This window comes from Taeniopygia guttata, chromosome 1, assembly GCF_048771995.1.
Source record: "Taeniopygia guttata chromosome 1, bTaeGut7.mat, whole genome shotgun sequence".
NCBI classification, from domain to species: domain Eukaryota; kingdom Metazoa; phylum Chordata; class Aves; order Passeriformes; family Estrildidae; genus Taeniopygia; species Taeniopygia guttata.
The window spans coordinates 85,220,833-85,242,320 of NC_133024.1; the positions used below are offsets into that span (position 1 = coordinate 85,220,833).

At 40.6% G+C, this 21,488-nt stretch overlaps 1 protein-coding gene and 1 long non-coding RNA gene across 4 annotated transcripts in view; one reads left to right on the top strand and one right to left on the bottom strand.

Annotated features, from left to right (window-relative positions):
* Positions 1-17,871, bottom strand: part of REV1 (REV1 DNA directed polymerase) — a 55,479-nt gene extending 37,608 nt beyond the window's left edge. For 2 of the 3 annotated variants that reach the window (XM_030278432.4, XM_030278425.4), the window contains exons 1-4: positions 17,506-17,652; positions 3,200-3,266; positions 2,319-2,451; positions 391-559 (exon numbers count right to left, since the gene is read on the bottom strand). In XM_030278432.4, coding sequence (XP_030134292.4) covers positions 391-559; positions 2,319-2,451; positions 3,200-3,256 — 359 coding nt within the window. In that variant the 5' untranslated portion in view covers positions 3,257-3,266; positions 17,506-17,652. Of the gene's footprint in view, positions 1-390; positions 560-2,318; positions 2,452-3,199; positions 3,267-17,505; positions 17,653-17,852 lie in introns of those variants that run through there. The other variant, XM_072932556.1, reaches the window with a different exon arrangement.
* Positions 17,872-20,839: 2,968 nt separating this feature from the next.
* Positions 20,840-21,196, top strand: LOC115496087 (uncharacterized). Its single transcript, XR_003961490.4, has 2 exons — positions 20,840-20,975; positions 21,076-21,196. It is a non-coding gene; the product is annotated as an uncharacterized lncRNA (long non-coding RNA).
* The last annotated feature ends 292 nt before the right edge of the window (positions 21,197-21,488 follow it).

Here is a 21,488-nt window from a genome sequence, read left to right on the forward strand (position 1 = left end):
TTAACATCCTCCTTTATATACAGATGACATGAAATTTATGCAAATCACAGGACAGGAGATTTAAAACAATCACATAGTAGTTATTTAACACCCTGAGATGAAGTCTGATTAATTGGTTAGATATTAAATGGAATTAACAGGATAATGTTCAGTTTCTCATATGCTTGAGACGTTCTGAATGTTCCTGGTGAAGCTTCTTAGAGAACAATCCCTAAGAAGCAAATCTTCAGTGTAACAGTAGTATTTCTACTCAGTTTTTCTGTGACTTAATTATTCTAAGCTAAACCCTAATCTCAAAATGCAGTCTTGAAGTTTTTTTCTCCCCAGATTTTTCTTGGTTTCTTTTCCCCTAAAAGGGAAAATCTCCAAACACAGTAGACATAAACTTACCTTTCCACGATCCACTCTGGCCGAACTACTTTTTCTCCTTTCAATTCTTTTATTTTGGCATTTGGAAGATTGGTGGCAATAATATGAGTTGTTTTTGATCTGGAATAGTACACATGATATTGGCCTCCATGTAACATCATCAACCGTCTTAATTCATCAGCTGAGGGATCTATAAAATTAAAATCAGAAATACTCCTGTTTAGTGTTAGCAAATACAGTGAGAAAAAGAACTTTAATTGATAAATACGATGCCATGGTCAGAAGGAGTGCAAACCATTGTTTTACTCTGGAAAAAAACTTACAAGTTCTTTAAACAACAATTCAGAAAAACATTTTGCAAAAAAAAAAAAAAGCAGAAAACTGTGCTTTTGAAAACATTAATTCAAAATGCGAACATTTTACTTGCTTTAGAGGAGCTTCCCACAATACGAATGGCAGAAGGCAGGAAAAAATACTCAAGTAGATGTAATGTTAAACTATATAAAAAAATGCTTTACATCAACATAATGCAAAATTAGATTATCTTTTCACCAGAGTTCAGGAGAATAGTTTATACCCAGAAGCAACAGAAAATAATTAATATCAAAAGGGTTTAGCAACCGCACAGAACTCCTACTATGTAATTTCTGATGTACTGAAGCAGTTAACTCACTCCTTCCTTACCAGGTTAGTCTCGAGTTGTTACAGGGAACAAAGAATACCTTAAAAACCAACAACTTTTCTGATCTCCTCAGCTGTTTTAAAAAGCATACTTATTTGGTAAGCAGAGGTGGGGAAAAAAAAAAGAAAAAAGTGTTAGCTTTGGAAAATGTTTGCAGTGGCATCACACAGGCACCAAAAGATTTGGGTCACCACTAACACAATGTTTGAATAGTGAATCTAGCACAAGGTATTTTTTTTTTTAAAAGTCAAACAATATGAGAAGGAGGAAAAAATTTTTAAAGGATACAGTTACAATTCCTTTCTGTCAACTCTCAAAATATGTCTAACATTCATTATTCCTCCAACTTGTAACTAAAAATAGCACACACTTGCTCCAAGTGTTACCTTTCCTACTCCAGCCTTTTGGACAATCATCTTCCAGAGCTCTTTTTAGGGATTAGCCAATTGAAGAATACACAAATGCTGGATTTTCACTAAAGAAAATGCCTGCTTAAACAACCAATCCAGATGTATTAATGGTTCAACATATCCACCTTAACCTTTTTCAATCCATTTGAGCCCTGTGCTTAAACCAGCACTAATCTATCCCATAGAAGCTCTATGCATCAGTTACATAATCACAACATTCCTGGCAGAGATCCCTGAATAAGGCTTCTGGGGAGTTTCCAAAACGTTATTAAACTGCTTTACAGAAATAAGGAGAAGTATGAACATAAGCATGGTAGATTAAAAACCTTACTCCAGCTAACATGCATTATTAGACCATCACAGATGGTCCCTACAATACATAAATCTCTTACCTCTTCTCTTCTTCCTCCTTCCACTATCAGTAGGTTCTGTCTCACACATTATACCACTCTAAGCAAGAAAACTTTGAGGAAACATATTCTCCCAAATGTAAATTTAAGGCATACAATCTAACCATCACTAATTTGAAAAATTAAAAATTTAGTAAGTGTAAGTGGATAGAGGAAATTAAAAGGCCTGATTTCAAATAGTAAGATCACAGAAACATGGAAACTACTCCTATTTCTAAAAGTCATGTAATGTAAATTACATAGTAAAGTAATATTTATATTCAGAATGTAAATCAGATTTTGTTATTGAAAACCTCAATCATGAAAAACAATAAATATACCAAACACACAGAGTAATTGTCATGTATTTACTTAGCTGCAAATTCATGTGTTTTGCAGTTACTTCCACTCAGGATGGTACACATGAGAACAACACAATACAGATCCTTAAAAAAAATAAAGGCTCACCTGTCAAGCCATTGACGTAGATGGCGACTCCACTAAAGATACTTGATGAATTTCCATCCCTCTGTTGTTGTATGGCTGAATCTGACCGGAACTGATCCTCCAATTTTTTAACTTTTGCTGACATGTACCCACCCTAGTTTTTAAATTAAAACAAAACACAACCAATGATGATATTTTCTAATATTTACATACAGAAACTGGTCAATTATAAGACTGCAAAGGTAAGGAACATTCCTCCAAAGTGTATTTGGCTGACATACAAAAGACATTCATTTTTCAAATGAAAAACAGCAAACACTCCACCATAAACTTAGATAACTACATCTTGTTATCAACATGGCAGAATTTATTTTATACTACTTAATCTTTTTCTTATAGGACAAGATTATATATATATATAAAAGATTCTATATATATAAGAACTCTTATAGAATAAAAAGAAAGAAGAAAAAATGGGATGATGTAAATTTGGGTGCTAAATTGGTGACTCATTCCCTAAAAAAACAATGTGGTTCCATATATTTTCAGTTCTTAAATATATATGGGACAGTAGTATTATAAACACTGATGTAAATTAGGTGCCTCAGTTATTGTTTGTCCAACTACAGAAAGTGGTGGAGATAACTGTAAATAGCTTTCAAATTACTTAAGTTTATTTTTAAACGGTGATTTAAAACTATTCGAGGGCCTGCATTTAATAATAATGAAATTTAGTGATTATTGTGAACACAGACTTCAAAACCTGGTAACCTTGTGTCTTCAAGTAAAGCAGAAGGGTTTAATTTATAGGGTCCTCTTAGCATGCAAAACAAAATTGTAACCCCTTTTTAACCACAGTACCATTTACCTGTTCAAAAAAAGCCACTAGGTTTTGAACATACCCATATTCCCCATCCATCGCCATCGGCAGCTCGTTTCCGCCATCCACCTCGCCTCATACTGGAGCTTCTGCAGAGGAAGAACAATGCTTGATCAATTAAATGTTCATCAGTGGCACTTCAATGATGGCACTACAGGCCATTTACAGATTATCACAAAGATTAAATTTTTTAAATCACTGAAGTATTCACTGAATACTTCACTGAAATATTAAGTTTCACAGCCAATCTAGAAATGCAAGATCATATAAAAACCTGATTCCTCAGTTTTGTAGTAACGCATACTGTGGTTCCTGCGACATATCAAAAACCACATATACACGTTTTGCTTTATTCACTCTGAATATAAAAAACTCCTTAAAATGTTCACTGGCCATTACAATTTATTAAATTCTTTCTGTTCATCATACATCTCCTATTAAAAAAGGAATAAGAAAAGGTTCTCAACTACAACTGCTAACATCCATGGAAAATATTGTCTAGGTCATGAACTATCTTTCATTTCCTATTTGATACCATAGACATGGTGTGATGCAGGCATCCACCTCCTGGTATTAGAGACAGGCTTAATTTCACCAATGGATTTGCAGCTGATTATAAAACATCCAAGCATATGTTGCTGTAATGCAATACATCACATCAAAGCAAAAAACCAAAGGTGATCTTATGGTCAAAGAAAAGGCAGCTGTTTAAATGACCTAGTATGATCTATAGTTAGGTCTGTGATTTGAGTCTTTGGGGCTTTTTGTTTGCATTGCTTAATAAATAAATAAAAAAATAAACCCAACCAGCCAAATTTCAGTTTTCCTTCATGCAAGACACTTATCCCTGGACCACAAGCTGAACACAGCCATGTCCCCAGATGAGCTCTTAGTTGGCTAGAGCGGAACTGGATAGAAAAAGCAATGCTTGGACTGTGGCCAAGTGTTCACTGCACCCAAGTGATTCATATTTACTACAGCTGTTGTAAAACTGATTTTAGAATATTGATTAATGATGTGGTAAGATCATGAGGTCACTGCCTGCCATTACATCACTCACTTTCCAACCAAAATAGTTCTCTAAATGAAAAGACAAAATAGTCTTTTAGGTCTATCAGCTCTTAGAGGATCAGGACAAGTCTCTGAAACTAAAAAAGGTGACTGTCTTAAATCTTCTATTTCATTAAATATTTTTAATTTGTATTCCTTTATCCTCCCTAAAAACCATGCAAAGCTACAGTAAATACATAAAAGGAAGTCAACTGGTTTTATTTCCATCCTTGCCTGCTTTTGAGTCTCTGGACTATCCACAGCATCGTCCAGTAACAAGTGCACAGAAGCTTCACTCAGTTTACAGCTTACCAGAAAGCAAATACAGTTGTGTATGGAGATGACAACACATTCTGGCCATTTTCCTATCCAGGCTGCCTACTGCACTGTTTTGGAGACTGCCTCATTTATTGTATTAACATTCCATTTCTTATGAACCTATCAGAAAGTGAGTTCTAGCTTTTGTCTCTTAATTCCCGTTTGTCCTAGAGGACTAAGCAGGCATACTCTGATATCCAGTTAAACCACCCTGGATTGCAAAAAAAGACATAGATGCAGCAGAAGTTTTCTTAAGTACTATCACTTTCATGGACTACTGCAAATATGCCAAATTAGGCAAACACAGAATTATAGTCAAAGCAAGGTAGCAGGTATTTTGAAAAGGTAAGCATCTGTTTTATGTTTCAGGACCTCCACAAACAGAAAGATCATGACGCACTTGGTTCTATGCTAACAGTTGCTTGTAACTTGATACACAACTGATGTACACATTGTTATATGTGCAATTATGAAGATCAATCTCATGTCAAGGAGATGAGCTCTACACCAACATCCACAACAAAGCAACCCCTTCTCAGACTGCTGTATTTCCCCTCTAGGTACCTGCATTTCTTACCCAGAGACCTGTTTCCAAGACATCAGGCCTTCTGAAATTAATTTTTAGTGGTCTGGATTGCATCTAGCAGGTACAACAGAACTCTTAAGGAACACTGAGGAAACAGAGGAGACAAGCTAGATGACCACATAAGATACAAAACTGACTTTTTTTCCTGCAGAGGACAGTGTATAGTGAAAATAGCTTAATAACTTCTTTCATATGGAAAATTTGTATTTTTCCATCAGCCGAAGCGAAATATATTTCACATCTATCACTTCTGACAAAGAAATTCTTGGAAAAACAGAAAAGGGTAAGTTCATGAAAAAAAAATACCATTAATGAAAATGCCATCTAGTTTTTTTAGATACTACAGATATCAGTGTATGCGCTCATACGAGACACCAGAAGTTTAACTAACTCTTTCTCCCTCTTAATAAAGGATGACAAAGTCTTAAAGGGTGGCTACAAAAATGCCAGAGGCTCTCTCTTCATAAGGAGCCACATGGGGAGCACAAGAGGCAACAGATACAAGCTGCACCAGGAAGTTTTATCTTGACATAAGAAAAATAGTTTTTAGAGTGAGAACAATCAATGACTGGAACACAGGAACTCAGCAGAGTCCTCATCTATAGAGATTTTCATGTTGCAATTTGACAGGGCACCAGATAACCTCAAGCAGGCTTCCCTACCCATGAAAGGTTGGACTAGGTACTCTTTTGAGGTCTCTTCTTCCAATATGGACTGTTCTATCATTCTAACAGTATAAAAAAAAAAAACCCTCATACAAATATAAACTCTTGCTCTGAAAAAAAGAAAATGCATACTACAAATCACCACAACTTCAATCACTGAGAAGACAGGATTTGATAGGTCTTAACTCTGACCCCAATACAACGACCTCCTGCTTAAACTAAAATATCTAAGGCCTGATAAACTGAAGAACTGACTGCGTAAGAATCAGTTTTTCTGAAACCTTGAAACACGTTTCATTTTTATTCAGGACACTGGAAGGTGAGGAAGAAAGATCTCTAGTCTGAAAGTGAAGCCAATTAAAATCAGAGTCATGGTTACATGCAGAGTTTGATTACAATTAGAAATTAAACAAAACTACTTAGGTCAAGGTACTAAAAACCTGATGTAACAATTGCTCAGAAGATGTCTTCCTAGAGCCTGCAAAACTAGAGAAACTAGGCTATAATGCCCACCTAAAACATCTGATAGTGATTTACCATTTCCTTAGCAAATGCAATTTTTGACTCAGTCCACCTAAGCCAGTCCACTTAAATTCTGAACACTAAGGTTAGGAACATGGTACTTCAGTGATTACTAGATGCCTCTGGCTCAAGTCTTCCCTTTCAGGGTCACGGATTATTTTCCTAATGCTGATATGAAAACATGGGAGACTAATTTCTCCCTTTATAGTTACAGGAACTGGATGATAAACCAAGGTTTCTGGACTACAGAGAAACCTCTCTGCTAAAGACTTGTCCTCGCAGTGTGAATTTTTCCTTGAAAATGAAAGTAACCACTTATAGCTGCTTTGCTGAAACCTAAGGAACAACTGAGCATGAGAAATATCTTGCCCAAGATTTTTGAAACCAGAGGAAAAGTTAAGTGAGATTTCAAACATGCTAATTGGTTCATGAAATGAGAAATGTAAGGATGGTATGATGATCCCCCTGAAGGGATGAGTAAGAGAAACACTTAGTAAAGAATCCGTGAAGGTGGGAAGTAGATGAGATGGGAATGGGTAGAAATCAAGACAGGGGACTTCAAACAGCCATCACAAACAAGCCAATTTCAGACAAGAGTTCATTTTTCTTGTAATTCTTTCTTAAAGTACCTAACTTGTTTCAGAACAGTTTTCTTTGCACAAATTCACAGAGACTCAGCAAGCCGCTATAGTTAACTGGTTTTGGTTACTTCTAGAGCCTGAATGACAAGCTACAAAGTGACCCTCTGCCCAGAGAGAAGCTTTTTAAATAAAATTCAAATGCTCACATTCTGAACCTGTGACCATAACAAAATCTTCTGCAATTAAAAAAATGAACACCAACAAACTTTTAAACTCTACAAAAGCCTGAAAATATATAAACAGTATTCCTAGGAATACATTCCTGTTTTTCTGTGCAAGAGAAAAAACTTTCCAAGCAAAAAAGTAAAGAACTCCAGTGGTCAAAATTAGCATAATTTGGCCCTCTATCTCCTTCTAGATCATATATAAAAGTCAAAATCTTATCATTCTGCAAACTCGGGTTAGCTAAAATTCAAATTTTATTGGATAATATTTAAGCTAGAAGAGAAACAAAAAGTTTTGATACTTTGTACATCAGTAGTGTCTCAGAAATAGTCAACATAGCCAAAGATATGTAACATCTCTTTGCACCCTGATTCACAGGTCTAGCATTATACTTCCCAATCCACAACCACTTAACCCTCATACTAAAGACTGCTTATCAAAGTCCACAGATCAGGTAATGGAATTAAATGTTAAGTGTACATTATATAAATTCTATAAACATGTCTGTGTGCATATAGGACTTATACAGCAAAGAATGTAGATCTGAATGTTGATGCTAATATTTGTTTTAGTCTCATCTATAGTACAGACTAAAGAAAGTTATTTCTTTAAAATATTTGTATTATAAATGATAGCAAGACATTGGCTTTCCATTATCCTGGGCAGTTGAGGTAACATGGCTAGGGGACTAACCCAGACAAAAACCATAGGTATTATGGGGGAAAATGGTTGGGATAACAGAATACAGATCTCAGTGACTCTGTAAGAAGTGAACATGGATTGTCATGGGCTTTTTACTTCCAGTGCAGTACTACTTCCTGCTTCTGTCATACGTTTCACCAGTCTCTCTGCCAAGCATATATACAGTGCAGACATATTTTTGCTACCTCTTCAAGTAGTTAACTTGAACCTGGCAGAATATAAACTTTATGGTTCTTCCCTACATATGAACTATTTCCAAAGATAAAATGAGGTTGCACTCTGACTCAACAAATAACCTTGCCAAAATTGTGTCTAAATACACAAGTAATGTTCCATCCAGATAATCCAATTTTTTGGTAACTGAAAGCTGCATGGACGTATAACACACTGTAAAAGCTATTCTGCATTTCTGACCAGAGTAGACCCGTGTTGTCATTGTCCTCTACTGCAAAAGAACTTGATTTATTTAACATGCCACAAGGCTATGTAAAGGTGCAACTCCAGTGGAAATACAGGTGTCTCAGGCCACTGCTAATGAGTATCAGAATCTTCTCCTTGAACTGTAGATTGAATTCATCCCAGCTCAGTAGGGCTTAGAAGCTTTTTCCATCAAGTCGGTATTTTGTGGCTTGTTTGAGTTTCATGCCTCTACATTCCAGCTCCCACATCAAACTCACCACTCTGCTTGGCACTAGTCTTCAAGCCCTTTGAGCAAAGAACTATCTTACATGTTTATACATTTCTAAGCACAAGAGTACTATTCTTGGCTGAGTCTTCTGGAAAAGAGCTGCTGCTACAGGGTAGGAAACTATTTTCTACCACATATTAAGAAGTCCAGAATCCAGCAAAAAGAACTTTCAGAAAAAAGTCAAAAGCTTTTTAAAAGATATTATATGCCTAAACACCTGTGATTTCACACAATTCAAGGTTAGCACTACTATTCCGTATTAAAATTACTAAATAGTACATTGCAAAGCAACTGAATTTTATTCTAGGTGGGAAATAAAGTCTCAGGGTAAAGTTTCATAACATTTTTGAGCCAAAGTGTTGGCTGACTACTACCCAAAGGGATGACTCCGCTCTTCAGCCTCTGCTGGCCTAACAGGTTTTCCCCAACCTCTACAGTACTTCCAAGCTCACATGACCCCTATGTTCACACCGGTGCTATGTGCAATTCAGCCCACTAAATCAACATAAAATTGACATAATATTATGGTTTAGCTTTCCACAAGTTTAGCAAGACAAAGTGACTTACAAAAGCATCAGACAAAGCCAAAGCAGACGCAAAGAAAGAGGAATGGATGGGATCTTAAAGTTATCTTATTCATTTCTAGAAACTAACTTCTGGGTCATGACTATAACTTATGGCAGTATAAATGTAGATACAGAGTCCCAATGAGCTGGCTACTGTTCACTAAGTAATGCTGGTTATGTTTTTTTCCCTGCAATAAACCAGAGGGATAGGCTACCTTACCTTTTCCATAGGGTAAGGGCTTAAAAAATATAAGTTACAATCAAACAGCTCAATGTCTCATGCCACCTGTCCCTACAGGATAAGCACTGCTAACTACAAGCACCTGATGTTACAGGGTTACCCAGCATGTTCTGTTTTGCAGTTCAATCTTTGATGATATTTTAAACCAAGAGAAATGAAATTAGCTGAAGGATGCTTGAACCAATAGCTATCCCCAAAACCACCCAATACTACCTCCATGTCCTGTGAGTAAAGATGAGAGTGTACATTAGGAAAGAACAAACTTCAAAATCTTGGGCAATTTAAATATTAGAAAAAACAGTTTGAGGAAATTTAAAATACCATTTGTCTAAATTATGAGCATCCATGGCATTTGCTAGAAAGGCAAAATACCATACAACTCACATAAAACATAGAAAAACCCCCAAGTCATTCAGAATCAACTCCTCATGAGCAGGTAACTATTCTAAAACTATGTTATGTGTATACTTTCATTTGAGCAGAAAGCAAAGAAATGATACTATGAGAACCTCCAGGTCAGTTGGTCCCCTAGAAAGAGAAGTCTTTGCTAAACTAATCCAGTTTCCAAACTGACTACTTTTGCAATTCAAAATGATCCTTATTTCAGATCATTTTTCGATAATCAGTACAATCATGGACTAAATACTTAACACACAAGTAACAACTTAGAAATATAGATTTCTTTTGCTGGCTAAATGTCACAATAACACAAAAAACAACACAAAAGTTGTATAGCAGGTAACTGTTTATATCAAAGCTGTACAAGACAAAAGTCTTTATATCTTGTTACAACTAACTTGGGAGTCTGGGACAGACAATTGTTTTAATTGCCACAACTTGAGGAAGCATGAGCATAAGGTCCAGAAACCAGGATCACTGTACAATCCACACCAGCTTCAAACAATCTGCTTTCAATATATCGTTTTTGCTTTTATACATGGCATTTGAGATGGTTAAGTCTTTGAAAAATAGGAAGACAGATTTTACTTGAAACCAACTGTCAATTCCCCTCTAGGAATAACACTCAGTAGTAGCTGCAGTCCCTTTATAGCTTGTCACAAGTAGTGGTTTAACCTGTTTTTTTTCTTCTGCTTACAGAAGACTGGCCTTCAGTTTCAACATTTCTGCATTTTTGGTCTAAGTCATGACCTCCTGAGCCCCTTTAGAGTTCTCCAGTGATGAATAGCTTCTCTTCCCATATGTTATTGCTATATGTAACCAGGTAGTTCAATTTACTTTGTAGTTCAAGCATCACTTCTTTCACACAAGGGTTCTTAGTGCCACAATACAATGATAAGTTTCAGCAAACTTCATCAACTGGCTTAGTTTCTTTTCTGTGCTTAAATTCTTCTGGGGCTTCAACTCCAAGAGGACTTGGCACATTCATAATCTTTATGCCAACTTCTAAGTGCGTAGAATTCAGAATAAAAAACATTAAGTAAAATCAGAATAAGAAACATAGTTTGTGAAATTAGGACTCTAAATAGCAACACAGTGAAAGGACTGTAAATCACCAAAAGGAAATGTTCTCTTGGACTTGAGTATCCAAAGCAAGAAACATGATGAGCTTATGAGCTGCATAGTGTTCCTTCAATCCCTTCTGTTTACCTATCTATAATATTTGAGAAGGGAGAATTATGTATCTTTCTTCTTTGAAAATGAAGACTGGGATGTTAATTTTATACCTAATAAACAGAACTTGTTTAGAAGGTTTTCGGTTCATGCACTCAGTATGACAATCCAATCCCACAACTCCTGTCTTCCCCAACCAACCTATGCTAAGGCAGAGGCCAAGAAGTCAGTAGGTAGCCTAAGTAAACTCATGACCACCACTCCAAATAATGAGAAGAGTTGCTATTGCTGAATGATTTAAGACTTTCTAAGACTTTCCAGGCACAACCGAAACATTCTTGTAAAGCTAAAGAAAAACTTAAGGCAGAAAAAGTGGGTAAGTGGAGGCATAATTATTAAAAAATAACTGCAAAATTTTCATGAGATGATCAAAGCAAGGAATCTGTGGATGCTCTGAATTTATTAACATCAAATTCAGAGGAACTGTGCTTGTGAAAACCTGACATATGCTACTTTCAGCTTCCCCAGACTTCAGCTCAGGAGATGGGTGAAATCCTTCAGAAGAAACTACATCTTTTTGTTTGATTTAGGTATTTGACTATACACGTGTGTATGGATATCTGTATGCATGTGCACACACAACAAACTGGTCTTTATTGCTGACCAACACAAGTGGTCGCTACCCAGACTGACCACTAACTTAGGCAGTAGTGAATGGCACAGAAACAAATGCCCGCCCTGGGTCAGCGCTGTCACCAGTGTAATGAGAGGCACATGCGGTTTAACATGGCCAAGCACAAGGTGCTGCACCGGGTGGGGACAGCCCCTGGAATCAATACAGGCTGTGGAATGACCCGATCGAGACCAGCCCTGAAGGACTTAGGGGTGTTGGCGGATGAGAGGCTGGAGATGGCTCAGCAATGTGCACTCACAGCCCAGAAAGCCAAGCATACCCTGGGCTGCAGCCAAAGCAGTGCAGCCAGCAGGGCCAGGGAGGGGATTCTGCCCCTCTGCTCTGCTCTGGTGAGACCCCACCTGCAGTGCTGTGTCCAGCTCTGGGGTCCTCAGCACAGGAAATACACTGGCCTGTTAGAACAAGTCCAGACAAGAGGCACCAAGATGATCAGAGGTATGGAGCACCTCTGCTATAAGGAGACGCTGAGACAATTGGCATTATTCAGCCTGGAGAAGAGAAGGCTTCAGGGTGATGTAATTGCGACCTTCCAGTATGTGAAGGGAGAATATAAGAAAAAGGGAGAGAGACTACTACAAGAGCATGTAGGGACAGAACAAGAGGGAACGGCTTCAAACTGAGAGTAGCTTTAGATCAGATATTAGGAAGAAATTCGCTCCTGTAAGGGTGGTCAGGCACTGGAACAAGTTGCTCACAGAAGCTGTGGATGCCCCACTCCTGGAAGTCTTCAAGACCAGGCTGGATGGAGCTCTAAGCAACCTGGCCTAGTGGAGGGTGTCCCTGCCCATGACAGGGGAGCTGGAGCTATACAACCTTTAAGGTTCTTTGCAACCCTGACTATTCCATGATGATGCTGGGGATTTTTTTAGGAGATGTGCCCAAGGCCGTTGTGCTTTATGGTCAACCCAATGTTATCACTGAGCAAGTGTTGATCCTGCCAGGCTTTTCAGGGAAAACAAGAGAGAAGGCATCCACTTTGCAAATGGCAGATGATGTCAGATACTAAGGAGGACTCTTAACTCATGTATGGGCAGCAAGACTCTAAGAACTCAACAACTTCACCAGCAAAAGCATTGATAACTACAGATTCAGTATTGAAATAGGTAGATTTTCTGTTCACAGCAGTGTTAGAATGACATTACTTAATTTCAACTGACATTGCATAGTCAAGTCCCAAATGCTTTTCTGACATTGCCTTTGAAACTCTCAAAGCTGCAAAAGCTTTTTTGAAGTAAAATCTTCACAACATAAGGCTTCTATGCTTAGCCTTGAAGCTTCAAGTTTCTACTCAAGTTTTCTACATCTTTCTTTAGTCCACAGATAGTACTTTTTTTTCATCAACTCAGACCAACAAGACTAGGAAGAATCAGATGAAACTAGCAAGTGGAGACATCAAAAGAAATGGAAATATTTTTTAATCTATAGCCTAGTTTATTTGAAGATTATCTGACACTGGATACCAAGGATGCTAAAAGTCCGTATCTGTTCAATAGATAAATGGAATAAAAACTTTTTTTTTTTTTTAAGGTAACAAACTACAGAAGCTCAGAACACAAAGCAAAAATATTTCAGTGTGTTTGCTTATTGTTAACAAAACAAACTTCTGATCTGACCCAACATATTATCAAGTTTCCTCCTAGATTCAAAGAAAAATATGAAAAGCACCGTTTTTTTGTATTTTCCAAGAAAAATACAGTGAAAAACCACAAATGCTCTAATTCTTCAAGATCCTTTAATTTAAAATCAAATCTGAATTGTGTTCTTGGCCAGTACTGGTTCTAAGTTGGTATTTTAAGCACCTCTGACATAAAACCAGCAATGTTACACTGCTGCTTAGTGGAGACAGATCAACACAAAATGGCTACAGAGCAAAAATGGCCTATCCCAAGCAAATGCTACAATTGTAAAACTTGGGTTAAAAATCAGTATAGATGTTACAGGAAGGGGCAGCACTTAAAACTTCAAATCAGCCTGAAATTACAGTAAAAAGTCATTACAACCGTACCTCTCTCCTACAATTGGTTTATTAAGAGGACTCTTGGAACTGCTTAACAAATAATGCAATTACAGCATGAAAATCAAGGAGTTGTGACTGAAAAGGCAGTATTTGAGCCGAGTGCTCTAATGTTTCCTGAAAACAAGCAGATTCAGAAGTCAGGAACAGTATCCTTTCAATATAAATCATTATTTTAGTTCTTTACTTCAACTAGGAGTTCCATTCAATTTTACAGAATGGTAAAATACACTCACACTACTTGGGAAATTGCATTAATCATTTACCTTACATGCCATGGGGTCAGGGGCTTTCCTGTTTGTAAGAATTAATAGTAATTTCATCACTTCCTGTAAAAAGCAACAGCTCCTAGGTTTCCAAAATGACCTCAGTGGAGCACAAACATTTGTTCAAGATGCTAACTCATCATGCCCTGAACAAACACCTGATGTGAGTCAGCTCAAAGTGATGAAGTCATGAACATGGAAGACAGAACTTTATTTTACTTTGGATATTCACTGACAACTAGAACCTGACAAAACATACTATCAACAGTCCCCAGGACTCTGCCAAAATACACCACATACCTCACCTTACCAGAGACTGCCAGTCTCTGTGTTAATATGGAAAAACCTCAGAGTAGTTCTTGACCCTACCCTGCACAGTTTCTGCACTGCTTTCTCACTTTGGCATTCAAACCAATCCACCTGCATTTGCAAGAATGACTCTGCAAGGTACTTGAGCAATGTCTTATCCTAAGAGAATCCACCTTTCTCTGTTCCAGGGTTATTTACTTTCATAAATCAAGACACTGAAGAGACATGCATTAACTGAGGCAAACCAAATAAGGAGGTTACAACCAAGAATTCCATTACACTGGGACTTGGGTAAAGTATTTATATGTAGCTGGGAATGAAAAAGCAAAACCAACAGAAGAATTAACCACAGCATGACTAAGCTTTACTTCTGCAAGTAACTGAATTTCAAATCACCAGTTTCAGCACCACCAAATAGGTAGAATACCAACTAGGAAACTTGAAACCTTGAGACAGGAAAGGAGTTGCTTTACCCAAGAGCTAACTCTGAAATTCAGGGACCACAGTTTACCTAGGCATTTAAAGCAAGGAATATGGAATATACAATCCTTGCTATGGGTATACCAAACTAAAAGCACCTCCTAGGGGAATTTCATGGTCACAGATTCCTTAGCTACAATAGCAGCAGTCCTTAAGTCAATTTTGAAATAAAAGCCACAGGAATGGAAGTTATCATTACAGCCCAGAATTCAGGGCTGCTCTGCACACTCGTTTGTCTTCTGCTGAGCAATGAAAGAGAAGCCTTTCCTAATTCTATCTTATGAGCACCAGATATTCCACATGAAATACAGAGAGAGGGGATCACAGACGCAGCAAGCCCTTTTCCCTAAAAACATTTGTGTGTCCAATTAAATGCTGTCTGGTTTCCACAACAGAGCAAAAACCTGGTCTCGGGGCAGAGCACTACAAATACCCCTCTGTTAGACAAAGACACTTCCACAAGTATACTGTATGACACATGTCTAAAAATCCCGCATGATTTTTTGCATCTACTTAAGGTTTGCTCTCTTACTTCCAACTCTTTTTTGTAATGCCATGGCCACTCTCAATTGTATTTGTTTCCAATTTTTTTCCTCATTTTGCTATGCTTAAGTAAACACGTGGCACTATCACCAAATTAATCTACCTTGTACTCTTGATGAAGGGCTTCAACATTGGGATATTTAGTTCCCTTGTTATATATACATCAGGAAAACCTCCTAAGAGCTGACAGAGATCTCAGTGATAATAATACACCCCTTTAATTCAAAGAGAAAAATGCTGAATTAAAAAAAAGAAAAGCATTCTCTATGAAATAAACAATAGCTAACAAATTAAATGGGGAAAGTACATGGCAGGGTCAGGCCAGTTATTTTGTTCCTGCTTGTCCTGGGTTATTAAAAAAAAGTCTGTGTAATCACATAAATTTTTTTCTACCTACTCAAAGCCAGATTTAATTCTTATTTTTTAAATCTCTCTAGTAAATGAAAGGGATGGCAGAAAGATTGAAAATTTGCCATAAAAATTCATTCAAGAAGTCATGTGGGTCAAGAGATCAGAAACAACTAATGAAAATTGGCACTCTTGTTACAATACACTATCACTGCACCAGAACAGGCTGTACCAGAGTGTATGTACTATTCAGAAAGCTGGACCGGTCCTAGGACTGAAGGGCTCATTACTAAATAATGTACTGAAAAAACACATATTGTATACAGAAAAACATGTACCACCACTGCACAGTTGAGGCTTGAATTATACTCACAAATTTTTCCTATTAGCGCTTTGCTTTTAAAACAATCTTTCAAGAAGTTAAACATCAGTGAGTCACAAGGTAGGTGTCTGCACTGTGCCTCTACTTAACACTGTCCTACCAGTGACCTCCACTGTGACAGCTTGGGATTATTTACTAACAGGGATTTGGTACATTATCCAGCAGAAGAAATAGACTGAATGAAAGACCAATATGGTGGGAATGGGTAATAACTACATGCTTGAGGCAAGATGGCATGGAATTTGTCAGAGATTTGGGTTTCTATCTAATCTTGGATTTCATCTGTGTTATATGTCATAAACCTTAGTAAGACAGGACTATTCCAGAAACAAATTTTAGCTGTAACTTCTTGCAACTAATGGTTATTAGGTAACTGTTCAAAACAGTTCTATTTGAGCAACACTTGCATCTAAATTAATAAAGAATTCAGATTATAAAATTAAAGTACCCTGGTTTTGGTTCTTTGGATTATGGTGTCAAATTTGAGGCAGGATCGTAGATCAAGATGCATAACAAACATCAACTAATCTTTTCATTAAGACAATTATTAACACAATTAAAGTATTCACAGCCCTGTCATTTTGAAGACTGTAATCTTAATTTTAAAGCATCAGGAATAGTGGAATATTACAGCACACAACACAGATTTTCTACCAAAGGAAAGAAACAAACGTCCTACGTTCCTCTTACTTCTTAAGGTTAACATGCCATTACAGCCCATTTCCCATCAGGGGCTTTTAGCTCGGTATCACAGGTCAAGTCAATGGTATCTGTATAGCAAAAAGCATCAAAATCAGACGGGGAAGGGGTCAAGATGTGAACACATCTGTCCCTCAGTGTTGGTAAGCACGGGCTTACTCATCAAGCACAGGTCCTCTCTGTTCCCTTCAGCACACCAGTTATACCCAGCACTATTGCTCAGCAAATACAACTTGTGACAAACACTACGGGAAACCGCAGATTCACGCCGCTACAGCGCGGGGAGCGCTCCAGAGGGCACGGCCGCGCCAGGGATCGGGCTTCCCCTCTCCTCCCCCTCCAGCCTGTTTCCCTGCAGTGACCCCTCCGCGCTGGCAGAAGGCTGTGGCACAGCCTCGCTCTCCGCTCCTCTGCCTGGGGGACCCGTGTTGTGTCTACAGCGCAGGCCCCATGTGACAGACACAGAGACAGACAGACAGACAGACAGACAGACGCACAGGTGCGGGGCGGGGCGGGTGACCCGGACACGCGCGCACCTGGCGCGCTCCCGCGGCGCCTCGCGGGCGCGCGCGGGTCTGTCCCCGCGTCCCCCTCCCGCGCGGGCAGCCCAGGCCCCCGCGCGCCGGTTACATAACGCCGCGCGCCGGCCCCCTTCCCTTCCCTTCCCTTCCCCCCGTTCCCGCGCCGGGAAGAGAACGGGAAGGCCCAGGCCGCGGGCCCAGGGAGGGGCTGGGAGGCAGGGCAGCGGCTGCGGGCCCCGCGTCTGCCTCCCGCTCCCCTCCCTTCCTCCCTGCCTGCCTTCTCCCCGTCCCCGAACCACCCTCCGCAGCACGTCCCTCCCGCCGTGGGGGGGAAGAGCCCGCTCCGCACCGCTCACCTTCTGCCGCGTCCCAGACACACATTCCCGGGAGCGCCGCCGCTGCCTCCTGCCCTGCGGGGCCGTGCGTGCGTGTGTGTGTGTGCGTGGTGTGTGTGTGTGTGTGTGGGGCTTCACATCGCGGCTCCCCCTCCGGCACCGACGGACGCACGCAACCGCCGCCTCCTGCCCGCCTTCTTCCTCCTCCTCCTCCTCCTCCACCCCAGCGCCAGCCGCTCTCTCCGTCTCTCTCCCCCCCTCCCTCTGCCCGCACCTCGCTCGGTGTCCCCGGCACGGCCCCTCCTCCACCCCCACCCCTTCCCTTCCCTTCCCGCGAGCGCGTCACGGGAGAGTCTCGCGCCACCAACCCGCCGCCGCCGCGCGGTCAACAAACGGCGCGCGCCGGCCCGGGCAGGGCCCCTGGGCCGCGGCGCCCCCTGGCGGCGCGCGCGCACGGACAGGAGCGCCCGGCGGCGGCGGCGGCGCTCGCGCGGCGGCACGTGACGGCGGGGAGGGGCGGGGCGCGGCGCGAGAGCTCGCGCGCCACTCCAGCCGCGCGGTCGGGCCGCGGCGGGCGCGGGGCGGCGGCGCCCCCTGGCGGCCGGACGGGCGCGCCGCAGGCTCGGGCGGGCGGGGATTCGGGAGCGGGACGGGAGCGGAGCGGGCACCGGGAATTGCCGTGCCCCGGGAATTGCCGTGCCCCGCGCTGCCCGGGGCTCCCGCGGCCGGACACCGCCCTGCGGCCAGAAAGCGGGTGGGGAAGGCCCGAGCGGGGCTGCGGCGGTGCTTGCCCTTCTGGCCGGGGAGCGGGGTCACCGCCCAGCCCTGTCATGGAAGGAGTGGAGCTGAGCCAGGCTCAGGCCTCGCCACCCCTCGCTGTAGAAGGGCTTTCCTCCACAGAAAGAGGGCCTGCGTGTTCCACTCGCGTGCTGAATGCAGGAATAACACCCACTGGCTCTTCCTATGTGATTCTGCAATTGAAATTGCAGAATCTTTTAGATTGGCAAAGACTTCCAAGATTGTCAAGTCCAACCTTTAGCCAGTTACCACCTTGTCGACTAAACCATAGCGCTATGTGCAACATGCAGTTATTTCTTGAACACCTCCAGGGATGGTGACTCCACCACCTCCCTGGGCAGCCCATTCCAATATTTAACAAGTATTTCCATTAAGAAATTCCCCCTAATGTCCAACCCAGACCTACTCTGGCACAGCTTGTCCTGTTGGTAGTTCCCGGGAGAAGAGAGTGAACCCCCACCTGGTTACAGCCTCCTTTTAGTACACTGGGGATACTCTGAAGTGTGTTCATGGGGAGGCTGGGAAGAACAGAAGGCCAATTGTGGGGGGAAACACAGAGTATATGGAGATTCTTGTATAGGAAAGCAGGTGTAATAGTGGTATGGGAATGTAGGGGAAATAAGAGAGAAATACTTAGAAACACCAGCCTTATTAATTGTGCTACTTTATGCATTTTACATAAAAATTACTATTGACTTCTTCTGATTCTGGTATATGGAATTTGTTATATAAATAACAAATAGCTGCAGTCCTACAATTGTGCCTATGTAAACAGATCTGCTATGAGTCCCCAGTGATACTAGGCAAAACTCCAATTTGGTTATAACCACACCAGTTAGATGGACTCAGAACCATATGGATTTAGTTCCAGGGATAAAGCTGTCACTGTAAGACAAGGGCTTATGGGAAACCTTCTTTTCTCCATCTGCATAGCCACAGTTATCCTGTTCTGTGAAAAAATGTTACAATTTCAATTTTTTTTCCTCTACTTTTCTTGATAACATCAAAAACTTAATGAATGTCCAGCCTTTCACCCATATCTAGTTACACACTGCTCAAGATATCCATGCAGGATAAGGAAAACTTGAATTCAGGTCTGTGTCTCTCAGCTGAGCATCAGCTGTTTTATCCAGAGTGGTTGCTGCATTTCACTTTGAGAATTATTTACAGCTCAACTCTTAGCACCTTCATGAGAAAAAACCCAAATATTTGACTTTTACTCAGTATTTTAATGAAACTTGTCTTCACAATGTGGGTGTTTCCTGCCAGAGGGAAGCACTAACTAGAATTTTGACCAGCTTTATGTCAAATTTTGGAGACATTGTGGCTGGCTGCTTTCAGTCTAATTTTTATCAGCAATTATATTACCAAAAAAAAAAATCTGAAAAATACTATTAAAAAAATATGTTATCTAGGATATATCCATTTCACTGGGCCAACATTTTCCAGTTTTGCCAGGCAGTGACTCTACCAATCCCAGTCCTTGCCAGTCTGGAGTAAACTAGCTGTTAAAAGTATTGCATGACTGGATATGTGCATTATTTTTTTTTCTTACAGAGCTATTTCTCTAGGGGGCAGTTGTGGAGCAGAAAGGCAGAAAGACAAGTGGAGTAGGGATTAATTTAAGTTAGCAAGAACAGCTTTAAAATGGTTAGTCAATGATTGTATTTTATTTTTAAATAGAAACTGACATATAAGCAAATTATAAGAGGAACCAACAATTATTTAGAGAGGCATGTGGGGACGGCTATTTTGTTTTGTGAAATATAGCTGGGGTAAGAGTTACCAGTGAAAAAAACTGAAATTGCCATTCTATAGTTTGAGCAAAGAATAGATACAGTTAGTTAAATTAGGCCGATATTAGTTTAGGAAGAAACAGAAAACAGAATTAAAGTTAAAAAGAGGATAAAAATAGGGAAGTCTAGGAAATGGGCCAAAAAAGAAAAGTAGTGAGTTATCTTCTGTCTTTTAATGCCTTCACACTGTATGTATAACTCATTTTCACCAGTGAGCTCCTGAACTGACAGAGAAACATCTTCGGTTATAGTAGCCAGACTGGAACTGGGTTTATTGCTTAGTCATTGGTAAATATTTACAGGGTGAAGCCTGGTTCAAGCCTGCTGACTTCAGTAAAAGCATTCTTGCTGTCTTCATTGAGTTTGGAATCAAATCTGAGGATGGGGAGAGAGGCACTAGGTATTCAGTGGGACTGAGGTTTCAGCTGGGGCATCTCAATGAGGTGTTATTGTTGAGTAGCCATTACCTATAAATCTCACTTTCTGAGTCAAAATCTGCTCCAGTTTACGGAAAGTATGTCTGATGTAATTTCAGTAACTTCAGCACAAAGGCATTTCCAGGTGAAACTCGAGAGGCTCAGGGCCATGCTATTTGCAGCCTCATATAGGAGGCGTTACCAAGCAGTGACTGTGGCTGCTGTGGCCTCTGACAGCTTCTGTCGGGATATCTCTGCATCTCATATTGTCAGAAAGGGCACGTAAAGCCACTGATGGAAGATCCCTCCCCATGCTGATATTTCTGTGTATTCTTTCTAGGCTCACGTATTTCCCAGGACAATGTTAGCCTGTCAACTACACACCAATGCAAGGGCCAACAGAGCGCCAGTCTTCTGCCAGTCCACAGAGGAAGAAGAAAACTTGGGCTATGCCATTGCTTGCTGTTTTGCTAGTCTGCAGGTAGTTATGTTTAAAGAGCAGAGCACTTCCAATTGCTTGGCTCTACCAGAGCCAATCTGATTGTATAGTAGATGTCTTTGCCATCTTCATCCATTTCCAGAGAGGGTCCATAAGGTGAAACTGACAACCAGTTGCTGCTCACCGCTTTACCATGGCAGTCACCAGCCTGCAGCTGCTGTAAGCAGCATTTGTGACAGACAAATAAACAACTGAGAATAGCAGCAGTGGTCTTTTTCCTTGTTCTATGGGAGAAAGGTCCTTACTTCTCACTCTGTAGTTCTCCTGGTTCAGGAGCTCTTGGAAGGATCACCTGTGTTGAATTCACGCTGGATGGGTTCAACTCAGGTTCAGTTCTCAGGCACACACTGGGAGGTGATTTTTATTCGGGCAGCACAGGGATGAGAATAGGAGACACTGAATCCATCTGTGTCTCTGGACCCTTTCATACCAACAGGTTCAGCCTTGTAGTTAGTTCAGGTGTGTGTCTCCGCCCGAGGCACAGAAGGCTGTGTC